This window comes from Pinus tabuliformis, chromosome J (assembly GCF_031772625.1).
Source record: "Pinus tabuliformis cultivar Carrire ecotype Pingquan chromosome J, CPIR1, whole genome shotgun sequence".
Classification (NCBI taxonomy): domain Eukaryota; kingdom Viridiplantae; phylum Streptophyta; class Pinopsida; order Pinales; family Pinaceae; genus Pinus; species Pinus tabuliformis.
This window is the reverse complement of record NC_142295.1, coordinates 239589254-239610526: the sequence shown is the minus strand read 5'-3', so window position 1 is coordinate 239610526 and position 21273 is coordinate 239589254. Positions and strand designations below refer to the sequence as shown.

The window sequence follows — 21273 nt, the reverse complement described above, 5'->3', positions numbered from 1 at the left end:
TTTCAGAAACCAGTGGTCTATTTTTTGGAAGCTTTTGCGGTGGGTTTATCCGTCTAATTTCTTTAAAATCCGGCAGAAATTTATTGAAATCATAAGTTTGATGAGTAACCCCCGCACAATCCAAGTGCCTATGAGTTTCTCAGGGTGCTGAATCTATATATATAGAGTAAAAAAACCAGTTTAAATAACACAAATCAGAATTTCATCTCAAATTTTTCCATCCAATTCCGACACTAAAAATCCAAAAAAACACACTAAACCAACTCCTTTAAGAAATCCCTTATAAATCTCAATAAAAAAATCATTTTTCCCATTTAAAATAAATGACAGCGTTAAAAAAAACTATTTTACCCAATTTAATGAAATGAAACTATTTTAATTCCTTGGCCGTTACCATGTACTTCTAAATCCAAGAAGTGAGAAACCGCTCTATTCGAAGAAGCAAAGTCTGCCCACATAACAAATCTTAACTAAATACTTTGACTAGACAATTTTTAGTGAATATAACTACGGAAATCACCATTTAAACAACATAGACATGTGTGATTGGATTTATGTTATATATATATAAAGATTACATAAGGATATCAGCACTAACGCTTAAATGCCGGTCACTGTCCACTGAATCGAAGTCCACATCGAGCTGTATAAACATGAGAAAGGTGGCAATTTTATCACTGATGCAACAATATTAGGACGCCACGCAGAGTACGGGGGAACAGCCCAAAAAGACACTTTTAAATATTCAATATACAATTTTTATATTATATATTTCAGTGTAATAAAAAAGGAATTTCTTGACGTCAAAATTTTGCTTAACCCTTAAGGACAGAAAATTTATGAGGTCACTTAAATTTTTCTGTAAAAATCTATCAGAGATTTTCTCTGGTATTCATGCCATTAACTGTGTTACAACACCACACTTACTCCCTCGCCATTAGGAGCCCTAATTAGTGCGGCCAGCGCGGACCTCAGGTTAGGTATCTGACTGCTGTGCCGCTTAAATGGGTGTGAGTCATAATTCGACGGGAAGTTAATCACTTCTTTACCGTTCGGCTGAATAAAAATCAGAGCGCACGTACAACGCAAAGCACACGAGTGTGTGCATACAAGCCCACCCAAGACTGTGGTTACAGTTTACCGTGGTGCGGTTAGTGCTTGAGTGGGAGAGTCGGTGAAGTTCCGGGCATCTCTCCCACGATTTATTCCAATCTGCATTATAGATTCGGCTGTTTGCTGGTCTCGGATTACACCAAACCCACAATCCATACATAGCCTTCAATTTCATATAAATTCTGCAACCCCTATGCATATACACGCATCGATTTAGAATTTGTCCGAGTCTACCCATTGCTGCGGCCCATAGAAGAGAGGATCCATCTACGTCTCTTAACACGTTAAGGTTCTTCGAGATAAGTTGAATTATGGAGGTGGGTCAGGAAGCTGGGCATGGCCGGCTGAGCTGCGACAGTAACAAGCTCAGCTACCAGATTTTCTCGGCGTTGGAGAACAATTTTTTGTTCGGCTACGACTGGGAAAAGGAGAGATTGCCTGGTGGAAAGGTCCGCATTCTGAGCATCGATGGTGGGGGAATGCGAGGCATCGTAGCGGGGCGCACACTGGCGTATCTGGAAGAGGCCCTGCAGAAGAAAACCGGTGATTCCGAGGCCCGAATTGCCGATTTCTTTGATGTGGTAATTGGCACCGGCGTCGGCGGACTCATCGCCGCCATGCTCTTCGCCAATGACGGCAGCGGCCGCCCGCTTTGCCGGGCGGAAGAAGTGTGGATGCTGCTGGCGGAGGAGGGGCGCCGGATGTTCAAGCCAACGTCGGGAGGGATCTTGGCTAAATTCCGGCGGAAGGGCGCCAATTTCTCCGGCAAGAGCATGGAACGTGTCCTGAAGCGCCTGTTCTCCGCCAAGGACGGGCGGAGCTTGACGCTCAAGGACACGCTGAAGCCAATACTGATTCCCTGCTACGATCTGTCCAGCGCCGCCCCCTTCCTATTCTCCCGCGCGGATGCACTCGAGACCGACAACTTTGACTTCCGTTTGTGGGAAATCTGTCGGGCAGCGGCGGCGGTGCCTGGTTTCTTTGAGCCCGTGCAGTTGAGCTCGGTCGACGGTCAGACAATCTGTACCGCGATCGACGCGGGATTGGTAATGAGCAATCCCACGGTGGCGGCCATAACGCATGTTGTGCATAACAAGCAGGAGTTTCCGTTGGTGGGAGGCGTTGAGGATTTGCTGGTGCTGTCCGTGGGAACGGGGCAGTTCGATCGGGCTTACACTTACGAGAAGGTGAGGAGATGGGGTGCCGACCAGTGGGCTAAACCGGTCATTACAACTGTGGGAGATGGAATTTCCGACACTGTCGATCACGCAATCAGCATGGCATTCGGCCAAAGCAGGCGCAATTACGTCCGGATTCAGGTAACCTAATAGTTGACAGTCGGGTATAAATTTTGAGGTTAAAAGGAAAAATATAAAGTGCATTGTAACTTTTTGTCCGACACGACAAAATTCAAGCCTGCACTTTGCAATGGCTTGTGCAGTCCATTTTTCTATTTATCCCCCCTTTTCCCTTTACTGAACAATATGTCGGTTATGGGATATACAGGGCAACGGATTCACGGAGAAATGCATGGGCGACACGGATGATCCGAGCGAGGCAAATGTGAAGATGCTGATGGAATTTGCAGATATGATGCTGAAGCAGAAGAGCTTGGAGTCTGTCCCTTTCGGAGGAAAACGAAAACTGTCCGTCAGCAATGCAGAGCGACTCGAATGTTTTGCGGACGAGCTCGTTTGTGAGCAGCGATCGAGAGTTTCGAGGCCGATTCCGACCGTAGTGCTGAAGCAAGCGACTCGTAGCCACTAACGACTCTGTGTGCTTAACACCATAGCCAGTCTCATCATTCTTATAAATTAACAGCATTCCTTTACTAGATTTGCAAGCAGTAATGGCCGCTGGCTTGCGATCAAATGTGAGATCCAGTACGAAAAAACATGATTTTGTATTGATATGAGATGAGTTGCAAAATTTACATATAGTCTGGCATATTTATGGCCGATCAAAAAACCATAGACATAACCAGTCTATAAAAAGTCGCCATAAAAACATCATTATGTTGGGACACCGAATCTAACTATTTACTAAGTCAGTTGATTTCTGAATGGAAGGATTTCTGAAGGGTTCTTGTAGGAGTAGTCTAAGGAGGCAGTAGAATGGCCTCTTTTCCGGCACCGGCCGGAAAATCGTCCGGCTCCGGCTGCCGGAAATCTCTCCCTCTTCCGCCACCATCTCTCCACCCGTTCTCCGCCACCCTCCCGGTCCGCCCTGACATTTCCCTGACATTCCTGACATTCCTGAGCTGTAATTACCTCGCGAAGTAATCCCATTCCCTCCATTCGAATTCAACACCCGAGCCCATTCCCTCCATTCGAATTGTGGTTTCGCTGTGCTCTGATCCTCTGCGAACTCCTTCCTCACTGCAGCTCGGAGGCCCCTTACTCTGGTTTCGCTGTCCTCTGATCCTCTGCGAACTCCTTCCGCATCGCAACACATCTACATCTACCTATTATGCCGAAGAATCAAGGTAAATGGTGGTAAATAATCCCTTGTCAAATTTGAAGTCGAGTTTGAAGTCGAGTGGGAAGGAAAACTTAGTCATGCGATATATCATCAATGCATTTTGAACCCTCAGCATTCTACGTCTACCTATTATTCCGAAGAACCAAAGTAAATAATCCCGTGTGAGATTTGAAGCACAACATCTACCTACTGTTCGGAAGAATCAAGGTAAATAATCCCTGGTCAAATTTGAAGCCGAGTGAGAAGGAAAACTTAGTCACGGAATATATCCGTGCGTTCAGAACCCTGAGCATTCAGTGCTGAGGAGTTTCAGACCTCCGGGGCCCTAGCTGGTTTAAGTGTTCATTGTTCTATCGGCCTTCAGTGTGTTGTCGTTTGAGTTGTAAGTTCGAAAGGGCCGAACAGCCCAACATCCATGCGAAAGGGCCGATTTCGCAGTGGATATTTGCCAGCGAGCGAGACCGAAACTCATTTCGATCCTGACCAATTGAATCTTGCAGAAAGAAACGAGGGCATGGTTTTGGGCCAAGTGATTTTAACCTAAAGGAACCCAAGGATAAGGGGGAGAAAGCTATCAGCTGTTGGTTACGAGGCGCAACACATGAGCTGTGGATAAAGGGCCAGCGTAGGCAAGATGTACATATTATCACAAGGGCCTGAGACTGAACGCTATTTCCCCATGGACTGTTACAGAATTCGGCGATAGCGCTATGGCGCATTTGGAAATGAATATTACGTTCAGGGCGGACCGGGAGGTTGGCGGAGAACGGGAGGAGCGATGGTGGTGGAAGAGGGGGAGATTTCCGCCAGCCGGAGCCGGACGATTTTCCGGCCGGTGCCGGAAAAGGGCCATTCTACTGCCTCCTTAGACTACTCCGTTTTTGTATATTGAAAGTTTGTTTTATTTTATCTTTTATTTAATATTTTATTTTTAAATAAACTGTAATCAATTTTCCTGACTTCCGCTGCCACTGTACATGCAAGTAGTTAATATTACTCACTGGTATAAAAACACTAAATTCATTGCACTTTAAATAAAATATTAAATTACTAAATGGAATATATCCAACATAATTACCGAATAGAATAATTTGGATAACCTCGATCAAATTTTCTGACTGGCACTCTCAATACAATAGTGAGAGAATATTCAAAAACTTACGAGCCAAATATACTAATATATATAATTTATACAAAAATCCAATATCCAATAACCTGCCAGCTAAATATATTAATAAATAAAATTTTTATATACAAATCTAAATTAAATAGACTTTATTCTAAATTAACATTCAACGTGTGGAAACTTAATATTTTTTAATTAAAAAGATTAATCAAAATTTTGATTATTTTTTATAATAAAATTAATAATTTTATTATAATTTAAATTCAAAATTGCAAATGTGAGATAAAAATTATTTAACGACATTTCATTAAAAATAAATAAAAAGTTAAATCATTGAACAATTAACTTTTCTTCATATTAAAAATATTAAAGGATTGTTTCAACTTTTCAATTGAGAATAAAATAGAAAGTTTTTGTCTTTTTAATTAAGGTGGAGGGATATGGGAAGCATACAGGTTTTTAAGAGTATTTAATGGTTAAGAGTATGTGTTTTCTTCTAAAAAGTTATCAGTTCAAAACTGTAAGGGTAGAGTATGTATGCCTTTTTAGACAGTGAAATAGCTACCTGAAAGTGGGTTTCTTGTTCCACAGACAAAAAGATCTTGTACACCAATTTAGTGTCTGACTTGATTGGATTGTGACTTTAAAATTAGATAATAATAATAATTATTCTTATCTCAATTATATAAAATATTTCAAAATTTAATTAAAAAAAATAAAATTAAATATTTTTGAATTAAAGATACTGTTGAAATTCAAAATATATTCCTTATAAATTATAAAATTCAACTTAATATATCCTAAAATTAAAACCAAATCCAAAACAAACCAAATAATAACATTTTCGCTGCCACCTAAATACACCCAGAAACCTATATAATAAAAATTCCTTATTAAAATATTTCTTCTTCTCTTCAGAGTCAAAGGATGTTCGTATTGTCGCACTTTGCTTTTCATTGTAAAGGGATGGTCCGAATTTTCACACGTGAAATCCAGTATAGCAGTGAAATTCAGAAGCCATCTCGTCAAAGTAAAGCTATATTTGGCGTGGCTCCTTTTGTCAAGTTGTGCCGACGGAAAATAATTGGCCCCTACAAAAATGCTACCAATTTCCTGTGATTAAAAATTCAAGAAAGGGCGTGGCCACTTCCAAAATACTATCGATTTATTGTGACGCAAGAGCGGAATGAATGAATCATGGCTGTGGCCATGTAGCAGAAGACTTACTGTTCAACGAGATTTCCATGGAATTTGTGAAACGACGAACCTGCAGAGTCCTGGGAATGTGGTTTAATAATTAAGAGGGGAAGTTTAGATCTTACAGGTCTCATGGTCCAATTTAAAGGAAGACTATTATAATCCAATCTTGAGAAAATTGCTCTGACAATATCTTTAAATGAAAGAAAAAAAAGATAAGAGAGCCATTCAATCTTAAACTGGATTAAGTTCAACAAAAAAATAATCTAATTCTGGACGTTGTTACTTAATAAAGTTCAGAATAAACAAACTAAAGATACTTGAAGTAAAATATGTCTTAGATTGAAGTAAAATATGTTTAATGTTTGATAGCATCTTTATGCAGCTATCTATGTTATAACGTTTTCAAAAGAATATGTGTTTTGAGGCGAGGAAAGATTCACATGGTGATGATTATATCTTTGATGTGGGGTATATCGTTTTTTAGTGTGACCCTTTTTTTCCAATAACGTGGGGTATATTGTTTTTATTGTAGTTTTATTTAATGTTGAAATATGATAAAGTATAGGAAAGTTTAAAAGTAAATTTTTATATAAAAAAAATACATGTTTTTTTGAAATTTTTATATAATATATTTATTATATAAAAAATTTGATAAATATATATGATTATCATTAATGTTTTTTTTAAATGGGAAATTCAATTAAAAAGAAGTAAAATGAAATTTTAGTAATTAAAGAGTTTATTTAAATGTAATTTTTTATTGAAAAAAAATGTGTTTAAAGTTGTGATTGTAGTTTTTAGTAAAGTGTTATGATGAGGTAGTTAATATTAAAAAATAGGATTTTTTTAGTTTGTAACTTGTCTCAGTGGAGAAGGGGAGGGAGCTTGTCACACCTTTATTTCAGTGGCAGTCTTTCAATCACACATAGGTGGGTGCGGCACCGTCGTACTTTTTCTTTTCACCAATACTCAAGTACTCGAACTATGCCTACTTCAACACTGCAACAAAAATACCATTATCATTCATCTTCTTCAATTATATGTATGAAGCGAAATCATCAAATAACACAAGTATACACATCTATACTTGGGAGGGGAAACTCCCAGTTAGTATGCCCAGTAATATATAAAATTTTCAAATATTATGTAAGTACAATATTTTACGAGTTTTTCCTGAGTTCGTGCAACCACCTATACACCTTGCCAAATTCACCCGACATTCATGCCCGAGTCGTGCAACATTGCCACCTGTCCACAATAATCTACCAGAAACCTCAGGTTCGTGTTGCCAAAAACTGTCGTGCAACACTTCATCGTTCAGACTTTCCTAGCTCCACCATTCGGCCCTGCCCAATGCTATCGTTCATCCTAGCCCAACTAGTCATTCCATCTTGTCAGTGTTGTTGTTCCACTGTCCCTAGTCCTTCGTTCATGCACACCCAACTCACTGTCCGCTCGTTTAACATTCATGTAGTGCTTCCTGCACTAAAACCCGTCGTTCCCACTGCTGCCTAACTCACCGTGTAGCGCTTTCTCGTTGAGCAAGCACATCGCCTAGGCCTGTGTCGGTGGCACTTCCGCCCCGTGCCCATGCCTGTTACTCGAGATGACTGCGGAACCCGAACTCCTACCCGACTTGTGACCTGAATTCTAAACTCGTCGTTCGTCTTCGGTTGCCTTTCCCTTTGCTCAATTCTGTTGTTGTATGAACTTTTTGATGGTCAAATGGTCTCCAAACTCCATCACACCATCTCTTACTTATACGCACTCCATCAAGTGTCATTTTCCCAAGAGACATGTCGGTTGGGGCTGCTCATGGGTCGGCTTGCCCATGTTTACTCTCGGTCGACTTGCTTACCAACACGTTACACCCCTTCACATATGAATCGTCTTGTCTATTCGTGGGTCGGCTTGCCCATACGCCTAATCAACCTCCAACTTGACTCTTCTACACATAGTACACCCGAGCCGACCAACACGTCCGCACTATGACTTGCCCGTCACACAACTCGTCTCGACCTCTCCACGACTCGCCTTGTGGTCACCCGTCGAACTTTGGTCGCAATTCGCTCATCACATGAGGTTTCCACCAATCGCTCGTTGCAATGGGCGAGCACCCACTATATGTGGGCACATCCATCACACTTAGTTGAACGACACCTCCAAGTCATACTAACCGCTCGCGCTCTACTCAATTTGCTCCAACACAGGCGCCTGTCTCACATGGGTGTGCCCGCTATGACCTGGTCGCACGACTCCCGACTCAAAGACCTGACATCCTCACCTATTTTAAATAAGGTTGTTGTCCTCGACAACACCATCATCATCTAAACTCCATAATGTTGCAAAGTGTCACTAGCTCCAACATTAGTGTCCATGATGCCCAACTCTTTTCTCCATTGCATAAACCTCCACCAAAGCTCATGACTCCAAAAACAAGAAAGCCTCCTCAATCCATGATCATCAACCACATCTGTTGCAATCTCCTCATGTGCTCCATCGTGGAAGGTTGGCCCCTCCGAATTAAGCTACATGCTCTCATTGCAACATATATCGTGTCAATCCATCATGTATCGCCATCATGATACTCCATCCAAAAAAAACATATCTCGATTTCCCTCGATACATCTATGACATAGCTCGGTGCGCTGCATGTCCCCATGACTCAAACTAGTTGGGTAGTTAATCTAACTGTCGCGCCCAAACCATGAGAATGCTCCTCTCATGCCACCATTGGTCCTTTCTCTAGCATTCTCTCACAACATCAACTCAATCAAGAATCCACCCAATCTCTATTCAAATGTAAAGTAAGCCATACCTAGGTCCATGAAGTAGTCTCCATCTCATCTACAACATGTTATCCATCAATGCTCCAAGTAAGCCATATCTAGGTCCATGAAGTAGTCCCCATCTCATCTGCAATATGTTGTCATCAATGTTAATGTCCATGTGTTTCTCATGGTGATGTCCCAATCAGCCACATCCATCCAAGCATCATCATCAAAATGTGTGAGAGGCCCTTTCCCCAAAGGCCCCTTTTTCAAGGTGGTGCAGTCCTTCTCATCATCAAGGCACTGCACACACCCATCTCCAAAGGTATAGTGCATAACAAGGGCAAGGAAGTTTCCTCCTTGACTATCATCCACTTAAGTGTTAGATTGATATCGCGTTCTCAAGTACTCATGCACATCAACAATCTCGTCCGATGTACATCCAAGCTTCTCAAGCTTGGCCTTTGTCAACTGAAATTCATATATGCCCATAACATACCTGTAAAAGTCCACAATGCTAGCTAGATCTCTACCTGCATATCCTTCTCCAACCTGTTCCTTAGAAGAAGTACTCGAACTTCCTCTCTCATCAACAACCTCATGGTGAAGTCTCCTAGTAGAAGATGCACCTGTCATTTTCTCCATGATGGGTGGAACTACCTTTCCACCTCCATCCTTTTTTTCCTTCATAGCTCTCGCAACAAAGTCAATCATCCGCTTCTCCTTCGTTACTTGAGTCACACATCCAAGTTCCCTTTGCTCCACATAGTCATGCTTCACATTCGAGTCCTTTGGATATAAAGTCATCGAAGCAATCCTTGGTCTATATCCCAAGCGACTCTTCCTTGTCATCGGAACGATCATGGTTTTCCCTCCAGCTATAATCAAGAGTATGTCATGGTCCACCATCGGTATGGCTTGTGCAACTACAAAGAAATCCTACCCCAAACCATATCATGATCATCCATATCAATCATTCTCAAATCCAACTTTCCAGACCACGAACCCACTCTCACTTGTGTGTTCTTAAAAACACCTATCACAACTTTCATGGTTGACTATAAGGCTTTGGTTCATTCGAGCAATCTGATCCTGGTCTAGCTTGAGTTCCATCAAGTTTCTCCTTCTTCGCATACTGCTCAAGTGCACCTACTTGGCACACATTGACCTCCTCCAATCTAAGTGACCCAACCATTTGCACATCATCCTGTGTGGCCCGATAGTATGCTCAAGTTTGTCAGTGTATTCAAGCTCAAGAAAGTCCCTCTTACTCTCTTCCTCACGTCCCTTAACTTTATCTTGCAACACGACACTTCTCTCCTTAGGCGAATTCGTTCATCCATGAGTTCTTGGAGTCTTTGGTCACCCTGTTGTATCTTCTCGTCAAGTTCTTCAAGTTCAGCAGCCTTCCATGAATATTGTTCAAGGCCTTCCGCACATCCACTATTCCATCTCCAATGTGCCCCAAGAGTTCCCACTCTTGCACAAGAGCTTCATAGTGTTGTTGCCTCTTGTCCTTCCAATAATCTGTCATGTCTTCAAGCTTTTGAAAAGCTCTCTCTGCCATCTTCCTTCGTTTAGCTTGGACCAAGCTCAATGCATTGTCCCTGCTCAACTGTCACACTACGACCAAATCCTAAGTACCCAACCTTCAATACCAACTGCAACCACTGTCATCGTATTCCTGGTTCACAATCTCAAATCAACCAAGGCCGCTTTGGTTTTTTGCTTCCTTCTTTCTTTATCTGTATTCCTTTTCCATTAGTTCATATATGGTCCGATTCTATTACTTCACATTGATTATTAAGGAGTCCCTTAAATTTCATTTTGAAATTCTCTTTTAATTTATTTATTTTTAAATAAATGATTTAATATCTAGAATAAACAATTTTATTGAAAGTCTTTTACTATTTAAAATTACAATTATATTACAATACAATATATTTTTAATATTAATTTATTCATTAAATTTTAATAAAAAATATAATCTATTAATAACATATATTTTTAAGTATTTAATAAATTATTTTTTATCAATTATTTATAAATCATTTAAAAATTTAATTTATTTTAAATAATATAATTATATTCTTTATCCAATAATATATCTATATTCATAATCTAAACTTAATAAAATCCTTTTATTAATTATTGATAAAGCATTAAAAAAACATGCTTTTAATTTACCTTAAATAATATAAATTATATTCTTTCTTTATTATTTATAAGTTATAAAACAATTTTTTTTAAGTAACTCGTTATCAATCATCTTTCCCACTCATCTATGGGGTTTGCATCATGAATAAATAATAAATAAAAAATAAATATTGATTTTGTAAAAAGATAAATATTTATGATTTTGTCTTTTTAAGATAAATATTTATTATTTTTATTATAATGTTTATAATGGATTGCAAATCAGATCATTGTATATAGTTTAAATTTAATTTGAATTATTATTTACAATATGTTTATTTACTTTTGAATTAAATATAAAGAATTTGTATTATTTTATTTAATAAAAATAAAGTTATTATTTTCTTTCCATAAAAGTAAAAAATGAAATTATTATTTTCGTTTAATAAAAGCGAAACCTAGTTTTATGTTATTGTATTATAGTTTTATATAAATAAATATATATCTAAAAAGATCAATAATAGAACATAATGTTTTTCAACTTGATTAGAAATTATTTTAATAAATATATTATAATAATATAAAATATTCTAAATAATATAATATGAATCTTTATTAATTTTACAATGAACCTGAAATCATATTAAAATAATTATTATAATAATATATATAATTTCACAGTAAATATATTTAATATTAATTTAAAAAAAAATAATTATTATAATAATACATATAATTTCACAATAAATATATTTAATATTGATTTTGAAAAAGATAAATAAAAATTTGTGTAATTTCTTAAAAACCAATAAATACACCATTTTTTAACCAAATATTACAATTTTTTATATTATGCTTAAAATAAATTTTTGTTATGATATAACATAATGCATCTACTTTCTTATTTATTAAATTGTTGATTTAAAAAAATTTTACGCTTTTTTCAGAGTAACGCTTATAAAAATTTTGAAAATTTAATGTTCGCTAATTATGTTGATTTATTTTTTTTTTGGTTATTTTTAAAATAACAAATTTGAAAATTTAATGTTCACTAATTAGATGGTTGGTTTATTACGAGGTCATATATTTATATAATATGTATTCTTCAATTGGAATTATTCATAGATGTGTAAATTCAACCTGATTGATAAGAAAATTTATTAATGTTATATAATTTTTTTTAATAAGGTATGTTTTAAGGTATTGTTTGATTTAAGATTATATTTGACATAAAATGTTTACTGCAATGATGATGATGATGATTAATGTCCACAGAGATCGATGAGGTCTATCAAACCTTAAAAAAGAAATTAGTTGAGACTTTTTAAAATATTATTTCTATAATCAAATAGAAGGGAGAGGAGCGTTTCGAGATCACTATAGTTATCTTGGCTGAACACATCAAGAAGGTTGGAAGTCTGGAAAATGTTTTGGAAATGAGAACGGATGTGAGTGAGGGCTAGACAATCCAAGAGAAAGTGCTTTTCATCTTCAATTCTCTTAGTGTCACACAACTAACAGATTCTTTCTTCCCAGGGTGTTTTGGGGATAGAACAATGCCCAGTTTCACTTTGAAGCTCATATGAGCTAGTACTTATCTTCGTAATGTTCATTTTCTTCTTAGCACTAGTGAAGACAAAGAGGTAATTCGGGTTAGTCAGAGTGGGGTTGATCACCTCTTATAGTACCTTAGCTTCATTTTCCCCTTAAGCTCCTTATCATCCCACAATTTATCCTTAAAGTTGGAAGTGAAAATATTTTTAATATTATCTTTATTCTCCAAGATGATCTCCTCCTTTACCCCCCAAGCGTGGGCATCCTTGTGCCAACCCTGCTTGAGTCGAAGGTGGAGGTTTTGGCAAGAGATATAAGCAATTTTGGGGGACCTCTTGGTTTCCATGTCATAAAGCTTCTTTTTACAGATCAGATACTGAAACAAAGTTATGCTTTCAATGGGGGAAAGGCTAGCTTCAGTCAAGAGGATAGGATAGGGAGTATTACCTTTAATATTGAGGTTGTATGTTATAAATTGATTTTGGACCGTCTTGATCTTCCTCCACGATTCTCCAGATATACTGCAACCCAAACTTCACATCCATATAAAACCATGGGGGTGATAAGAGTCTCGAATAAGAACTTGTTTTACTCCAAACTTAGAGATCAATCAACTTACAGTTGTTTTCAAGCTCATAATAAGCTTTCCAGCCACCAATAATTATTTTCTCAATGCTATAATTCCAATTGAGTTGATGATTAATGTCAATACCTAAGTATTTGTATGAAGAAACTTTCTCTAAGCAATTGTTATCGTAGGTGAAATTATCATGGTTAATCTTTTTGGACTTAATTATCATGACTTTAGTCTTGTCGGTATTAACAATCATACTTATCTTAGAGCAGTAATCATGGAGGATATTAAGTTGTTTGTTGAGATCCTCGTAGTTTTTGGCCAAAAGAACAATGCCATGAGCATAGAGGAGAAGAGTAATGACCATACCAGCGAGCTTTGTGCCAATGCAACCCGCAACTTCGAGACATGTTTCAAGTTTATCAATGTAAATACCAAAAAGTGTAGGGGATAAGGGACACCCTTGCTTAACGTCGATATTGCATTTAATTTTTTTAGACCATCCTTCAATGGCCTTAAGCTAGGAGACAATATTCCCTTGACACTTTTTTATGATGATACTATTAGTTTAAATATTAAGTTTAAAAATAATTTTAAATGGTTTAATATAGAAAGTTATTTATTTTTAATGTAAATATATAGAATGGATTAAGATTATAAAATAATGTAGTGTAGAAAATTTTAGGGATGAATATGTGGAAGTGGACTAATTTTTCATTTTTTCAAAAATTGATTCACCCAGATTTATAAATTTTAACCTAAATTTCCATTCTTAAAATAAATAAACAATTTATAGAAAACTGTTTTTCAAAAAACTTTATAGATAAAACGTGTGTGTGTGTGTGTGTATATATATATATATATGATTTAAAATTATAACTTCACTTTATTTTATATAATGTAATTAATATTCAATATGTTTATATTATAAAAAATGTTGGCATTATGACTAATGTGTTGTCCTTGATGGCAACCTACTTGATAAAAATGTCAACATGATGATTATGCAATGTGATAGAGAGAATGGACAAAGGTTGTCCTTGATGGCAACCTACTTGATAAATATGTCAACATGATAGTTATGCATATGCTGCAGGGATATGGGAAAAGGAATATCAGTTCAGATACAAAAATATGATAAAGGTGAAGTTTAGGAAAGTATACGCGGGTACTGTGAAGAAAAGTCATGTACATACGTATGTATGATGAAGAGAAATGCGTACAGTTTCCATGCCATGGTATTATGAATACCATGGGTGTTTACCATGGTGTTTGACCATAGTAATGAGCGCGACAACAAATATTTTATCTTGTCAAAGAATACCATCTACATTACTAAGGGATTGGCCTAAGGTATTATCTAAGGATCATACTATATAAGGAGATGGGGATCAAAGTGTTAAGTATGCATGTGATGGATTATTTATGAATGACATGATCTGAAATTGGAGTGGACCTGGGAAAATGGAGATGGATAAGATTTAATAGATTTGAAATGACCACATATTGAATAATTTGTTTATGGTTTGATAACTCTGTGATGATGATATTATGATGTGTGTCTGTAATAGTTTGCATGCCGAGATTTGGGTTTGAAATATGTTGTGTTGCAGTGAAGGTATGTATCAATGATTACAGATCTGTATGCGGGTTCGAGACTGAGAAGTCGCGTATATATCTGGATCTTCTACTGGGTAGTCACATATATATTCTGTAGTATGGACAGATCTGTATGCAGGTGTGGTGAATGATAAGTGTGTACATATGTAGATATGATTTATAAGAGTCACGTACATCTGCTAGGGTTTTGCAGTATGAGTTGTTAATGATGTTTGATCAGTTCTGTTATGTTTTTTGTTGTCTATCGATGAAGTCTCTCTTATGATAATCTATGTTTGATAGTGCTGGCTGGGTTGACTTGTTTATGGAATGATATGTTGACTAGGGATGATGCTATAGTATGATAATTTGTATCTGGTTCAGTGATTTGTGATGGGTGCATTATACGATTCAGTGATTGATGCAGTGTGATTGTGATTTAGACTCAGTTGTTCAGTAGTTTAAGATCTATATGTAGGTCCTCTTAAGGAGAAGTGCGTGCATACATGGGTATGACTTAGAATAATATCGTATGTATTCTTACATATGGTTGATCAAGGTATTGCAGTAGTAGCAATTGGATTTTGTGATGGGTAACAATCACTACTACATGTAGGGGGTTTTAAGACAATATTTAAGACAATATTTGAGTCAATTGTCTTAACTTAAGACAAAATGAAACTTGTGTATTGTCTTAAATATTGTCTCTAAGCGGGTGTCTCGAAATATAATGTCTCAAAAATTTGTCTCTATAAAGACAATATAGAACACATATTATTATTGTCTCTATAAAGACAATTTGATTTGTCTCTCTAGAGACAATTTCATTTGTGTCTCTTTAGAGATAATTACATTTTTGTCTTTTTAGAGACAATTCCATAATTCAAACTATTGTCTCTCTAGAGACAATATAAAAAATTATTTAAAAAATAAATGTCCATAATTTAAAAAAAAATAAATGTCCATAATTCAAACTATTGTATCTCTAGAGACAATATAAAAAATTATTTAAAAAAAATAAATGTCCATAATTCAAACTATTGTCTCTCTAGAGACAATATAAAAAATTATTCTAAAAAAAATAAATGTCCATAATTCAAACTATTGTCTCTCTAGAGACAATAAAAAAAATTATTTAAAAAAAATAAATGTCCATAATTCAAACTATTGTCTCTCTAGAGACAATATAAAAAATTATTTAAAAAAAAATAAATGTCAATAATTCAAACTATTGTCTCTCTAGAGACATTATAAAAGATTATTTAAAAAAAATAAATAAAATCATTTTGAATGTCTGCTGGTTATGCCTTCCATTATGTCTATCGATCCAAATAATTTTCTTAGCCTGAATAGAAGATTCTTCAACCACGCTTCTGTATTATGCTCTATAACCACGAGGCCTCTTGTTTTGGCCCCATTGTAGGAGAAGATCTCCTCGTTCTGCAACGCAATGCCTTGAGGGCTAGTTTTCTTGGCTAGTCTTTCTATCTTCACTCTTCTCACGGAACGGTTCCGGAATGGAGTTTACGTATTCGAGAGCTTTCTGGTGGTTCCCGTTGCTGCTTGTCGATGACCCTCCTTTTGTCCTTACTGTCTTTCCTTCCAAAAGGGTACTAGGATGGATCCCATTTAAAATCCTTCCATTCTCGAGGTTTTCTTCCTTCTTGCATAGTTTCACGTGTGTCTTTTTTGCATTACTCATCGGCATAGAATCCGCGCTAGCCCCTTGATATCTGCATAGAGGAATCACGGGCGTAACATAAATTTTTGGCCACAGATTTAGTTTGCAGGTTGAACAGGACAAAATATATGCAACAGAGCTTCATTTTAGAACATATAGGCCACCTTCAATTAGACTCCAAAAGTAAATCTGGTGCACATATTCATCAGTTGTTGGAATTGCAATTGTCTTCAACAGATAACTTGGCAGGGCTTAAAGACCACTAGAGTAAAGATATTCTTTCCAAATTTGGGAAATCATCCTTGATAAATGAGAGTAAAATAAATCTTCGCTAGAAAGGAAACCTAAAAATTCCGAGGAGATAATAAATAATATTTAATCAGATAAGAGAAAAACATTTCATTAAATCACTTAGCTCAAGAAATATACTAAGTATGGCTGGAATAAAGTGTCGTGGGAGAGACAGACAACTTTTAAGAAAAACGAAGAAACACCTTTTTTTGAAAAAAAAGAAAAGAAAGATAAGCTAGGCGAGTTGGTTGGCAAATGAAAAAAATGCGAGATGCCACTAAGGAAAAATATTCTAAGGAAGAAAATTTATAGAAATACTTTACTTTAGAATCAAGGGGAGAGGTTGTTGTTTCTTTGTGTATTTCAAGGGGCAAGCATATATTAGCTCAGGGGGAACTAGAGGATTCTATTCATGGCTGGGAGGAACTTGTATTTCCCATGTGTATTTCCAGTTGTTACATGGTTATAATTTCTAATTAGTGTTTTATTTACAGGTTTTATATATGAATATTCTGTTGAATTAAGTGAATGTATGAAATGGCATCAATATGATGAGAAGAAACAAAATAATCAGAGGGCGATGAATTATGTTGATTGTTGATTCCAATTTATTTGTAATAAGCAATGATAAGTGTGATAAATTTTGTTCAATTATAATACTTATGTCTGTACTATTGACAATGATATTTGTGAGGAATTGTAGCATTATTCATCATATTTAAATCAAAAACCAATATGTTTTTTCATAATATGTTAGTGCTAAAAGGAGCAGCTAGATATAAATTCCTTGGCGTATTATCTAACTATATGTGTTATTTTTGGTTTGTAAACCTTACCTAACTCTTTGACTAGGGATAGTTAGAGCTAATACAATTATCGAAAGAAGAGGGTTATGCGGAGAGTAAATGGGTTTATCCATTAAGGATAGTGTGGTTATTAGGTGAGATAGAAGGCGTGGAATATTTAATTAGTTAAATTATTGTTCATATGGAGAAGCATTTTTACATCACCAAGGAGTGTGTAGAGGGGGGTTATAGTGTAAGTACTAGCCAGTTGATTTCCTTACATTACTATGTTTTGTACACCAACTAGTGTCTAATGAACTCGGTTACATCTTTAGAAGCCAAGATAAACATTTACAGTAAGATTTTCATAAACTTATTTAACACTAGCATTGGATAGGAGCAATGAATGAGGAACATTATGCATGTATATAATAAAAGAAAAGAAAACAGTTCGGATTTTCCTGAATACTCGGTGCCATATCGAAGGAGATTAGAATTTGACTCATAGAACTATTATATAAAGCACCGAGAATCAAAATGACAACTGGAGTTGAAATTATGTCTATCAAGTAGAAAGAATTTATCTAAGATCACTCTTTCACATTTCCGCAAAATATAATGGATATCTTATGAACTTGGAAGTCATGGGGGTTATATCAATCCTTCCTTTTTCATTCTAAAACATTTACGCGACAAGATCAACGTACTTAGGGAGAGACAATAGTTAACAATAAACAAATTTTGTTGGTTGGGATTGAAAGACCGATTTGAAACTCAAATATCTCTACAAAAATTGTATTTTTCCCTTAGAGGAAGAACTCATAATTCAAATCATGTACAAGAATACACACTAGCTATAATTGTCCCATACAACTAAATATCTCTACAAAAAAAACAATGAAGGCATTAATCCCTTTTGATAAATATATTTGTTAAGAAGACAATTAAGTACAAAGACTCATCGTCTTTTCGGAGCTAGCTGAATATATTGTTTTTAGAAAATAAATTAACGACATAAAACCATTATAAAGTTAAATCTGTTCAAATTCCCTGGTAAGGGGAAACATTTGAACAGAGGGTCTTAACCCCTTAAACAAATACCAAATAACAAAGGGAAAATATGATGCTCATGACTCAATCTGATATGAACGGGGTAACCAGAGTATGAAGAATGTCATGAAAACTAACCTGTTGAGTTGCAAGCATGAGTCAAAATTTTAGGAGATCCTCAGGCGTGGAAGGCGTAAATGGAATTGAGCTTCTACACATACCTGCAGGAAAGAACACGAGAAAATAAATATGCCGAAAATGAAATGAAATCCATAACTTCATCGAACAAAGGACAATAGAGTAACAGAGGGTATTATAACTATTAGTTAAATCCATCATTATCTCTCGTGCTCTGTACCAAAAACAATAGAAAATTGTCAATAAGGAATTGTTACTGGTGTAACTCAAAAATAAAAGAGTATTGCTACTTCCATAACCAAAAATTTAACATTGAATCCCACTTAAAGCGAGATAGACTAGGCATACTAAAGTTAGGGATCATTTGACTAAATATAGATAATGAAAATTCAATTTGATGTATAAACAAACACCCAATACTCTGGTAAAAATTCATTATACCAGTGTGAAAGAGGATGCCACCCTAATGTAGCATGAATTTTATCATCAACCCTTTTGAAATAACCATTATAGTACATCAAAACCTAAATCAAAGTCTGACATAGTGAGTAGTTATACCTAGAAATCACAAAGGAGCGAAATCTAGTCTGAAATCCTAGAGTAGACTAGAACTGGAACCCATAAAATGAAATGTGTAAGACATAGTGATGCATATATATACAGAAAGGAGTATGTAAGCATATACAAATCATAGGGTAAGTAAATAAAATAAGGAACTGGTCTTCTAGAAAAATAAAAAGTAGTGGAATCCTACTAAAAACATGTAGAACGCTCCAGATACCCTCTTCTGAGAGAAAATATGCTCAATAAATAGGAAGGAGATCTCGTATATAATAAAAACAGAAGCATAACTTAACACAAGCACATTCTTGGCAACAAGATTGCAATTTCATAACCAAAACCAAAAGTCTAAAAACGAGGATTCGAACATTGTACCTGCATTCCTTGTTCAATGGGGGAAGGAGACGTGCCACCTCGATCTCTCGGACAAGCTCTTCGAAGGTGTGAAGGAGGCTTGTGACGATGGAAAGGGGCTTCTTGATAGGAGCCGCTGCTGCCCTGTTTTGGCCGCCTGGTTGTATGCTGCCCATGCCCGAACTGCGCCCCAAGCGGCATCCCCGCCCGTCTCGTCATCTGACTTGCAGCCTCTCCGTCCCGACGATTCGCAGGCATGTGTGAACAGTTTGCAGATCTCTGAAGACCCGGGGCATCAATATCCCCAGCCCCAATGCTTCTTGTGATCCAATACTCTGTTTCTGCGGCGTAAGGCTCCACCATGTTAGCTCGCTTAGTTGTTCGAACGCGTTCAATGTTTCCGCCCATGGGCACAATGCAGCCACGCCCCTCACTACAGTTTGAGCCCTGGAGAGAAACTGCACTAGCCCGTCTCACCATGGATGCACTAACTGCCTCAGGGCACTCCAGAAGATCAATGGCAGTCCAGGTAAGAATGGGCGTTACTCTGAGAGAACTAGCAGAATATACAACAAAGACTGTGAATTAATGGGGTTAACATGGTTACAAGCAAAGAACAAGACTGCATATATTCCCACTGTTTCTGCGGTGCTCAGGGCTCTCGTATACACTACCCACCCGGCCAACCAGTCACAGTGTAGTCCAGACCAAGAAAATATGCCCCTCGCCCTTGATTCTCTTCAGGTCGAAAACTCTTCTTCTTCTGCCATCAAACTCCACTTTGGTGGTGCTGCAACAATTTTCTACGCCACCACACTTCTCCTGCTTTCACAGTCCCTGTAGTCTGTCCTCATTCCCAAGCCTGCTCGGGCAGGTCTCGAACCTTTGACAGCCCAGTCCCTATGAGTTATTATAACAAAACCCTCAACCTTAGGCCAGAGAAACCTTTTAAAAATACATTACAGGGATAGTATTCCGTCCAGTTCACTATATGAAGGATGTTAACTAATATCCCTAGCCTAGTTCGACAAACAAACACATACCCGGTAGTGGGCGCCAAGAAACTGGTAGACCCAACCGCAATTCGGCATGACTCCAAGGACCCACACCATAGCCAACCAGGGCTGCACATTCAAGTAGAAAACAAGATGAGTATGTGATGACAAAACAAGAGAAAAGCTATAAAACTCAGAAACTATTTAAGTTTAACACCTAAAACGAATATGTGCTTACCTGAAGAGACTATCCAAGCTGGAAACCCTTTATGAAAACAGGGACTGTGTCTCAGCCCACATCGTGTTATACCACTGAAAAGAACCAATTTCGAAGGCAACCAGAAGTGGGTAGCTTGATCAAAGGCAAATTGTGGCGAGGTAAAGCAGCGGGCAGAGAACCATAACAGAGAAAGACAGAAGTGAACCATTTGAGGACTCAATGGATTAACACTCACGGCTCAACAACCCTGGGAGATCACCTCAAGACACACAATGTACCAGGATCTAACACCACGACCGTTGGATTTGGAAGAGGCATCTGCACCATAGAACTGATGCATATTCCCACGGAAGGATTCCAACTGGAGGCTCCTTGGCAGTTGAACCATAACCCTAGGCATACGACAACCAGGGTATTAATGTAAGGTTGAAAGGAGGCGGTATGGCCATAATTGCCATAGCACTTAAACATTTATGGAAGGTTAATAAAATATCAGGTTATACGTTAAATCACACCAATAAACGTGAAGTTGCCAACCGGATTATGGAACTTACAGTCATGTATAATGGTAAATTATATATGTGCTGAAAAACCATAGTCCAACATTTCATTGCAATTTAAATTAACGAATTACGCCATGTTCT

General features: G+C 36.9%; 1 protein-coding gene and 1 pseudogene across 1 annotated transcript; both read left to right on the top strand.

Annotated features, from left to right (window-relative positions):
- The first annotated feature begins 1151 nt into the window (after nt 1-1151).
- LOC149226631 (patatin-like protein 6) lies at nt 1152-3171 on the top strand. The gene is made up of 2 exons (XM_089375337.1): nt 1152-2432; nt 2620-3171. The coding sequence occupies exons 1-2, from the start codon at nt 1425-1427 to the stop codon at nt 2878-2880; spliced, it is 1269 nt and encodes a 422-aa protein (XP_089231463.1). The 5' UTR covers nt 1152-1424; the 3' UTR covers nt 2881-3171.
- A 10061-nt stretch (nt 3172-13232) lies between these two features.
- Nucleotides 13233-20257, top strand: LOC149226630 (putative GPI-anchored protein At4g28100 pseudogene; annotated as a pseudogene).
- The last annotated feature ends 1016 nt before the right edge of the window (nt 20258-21273 follow it).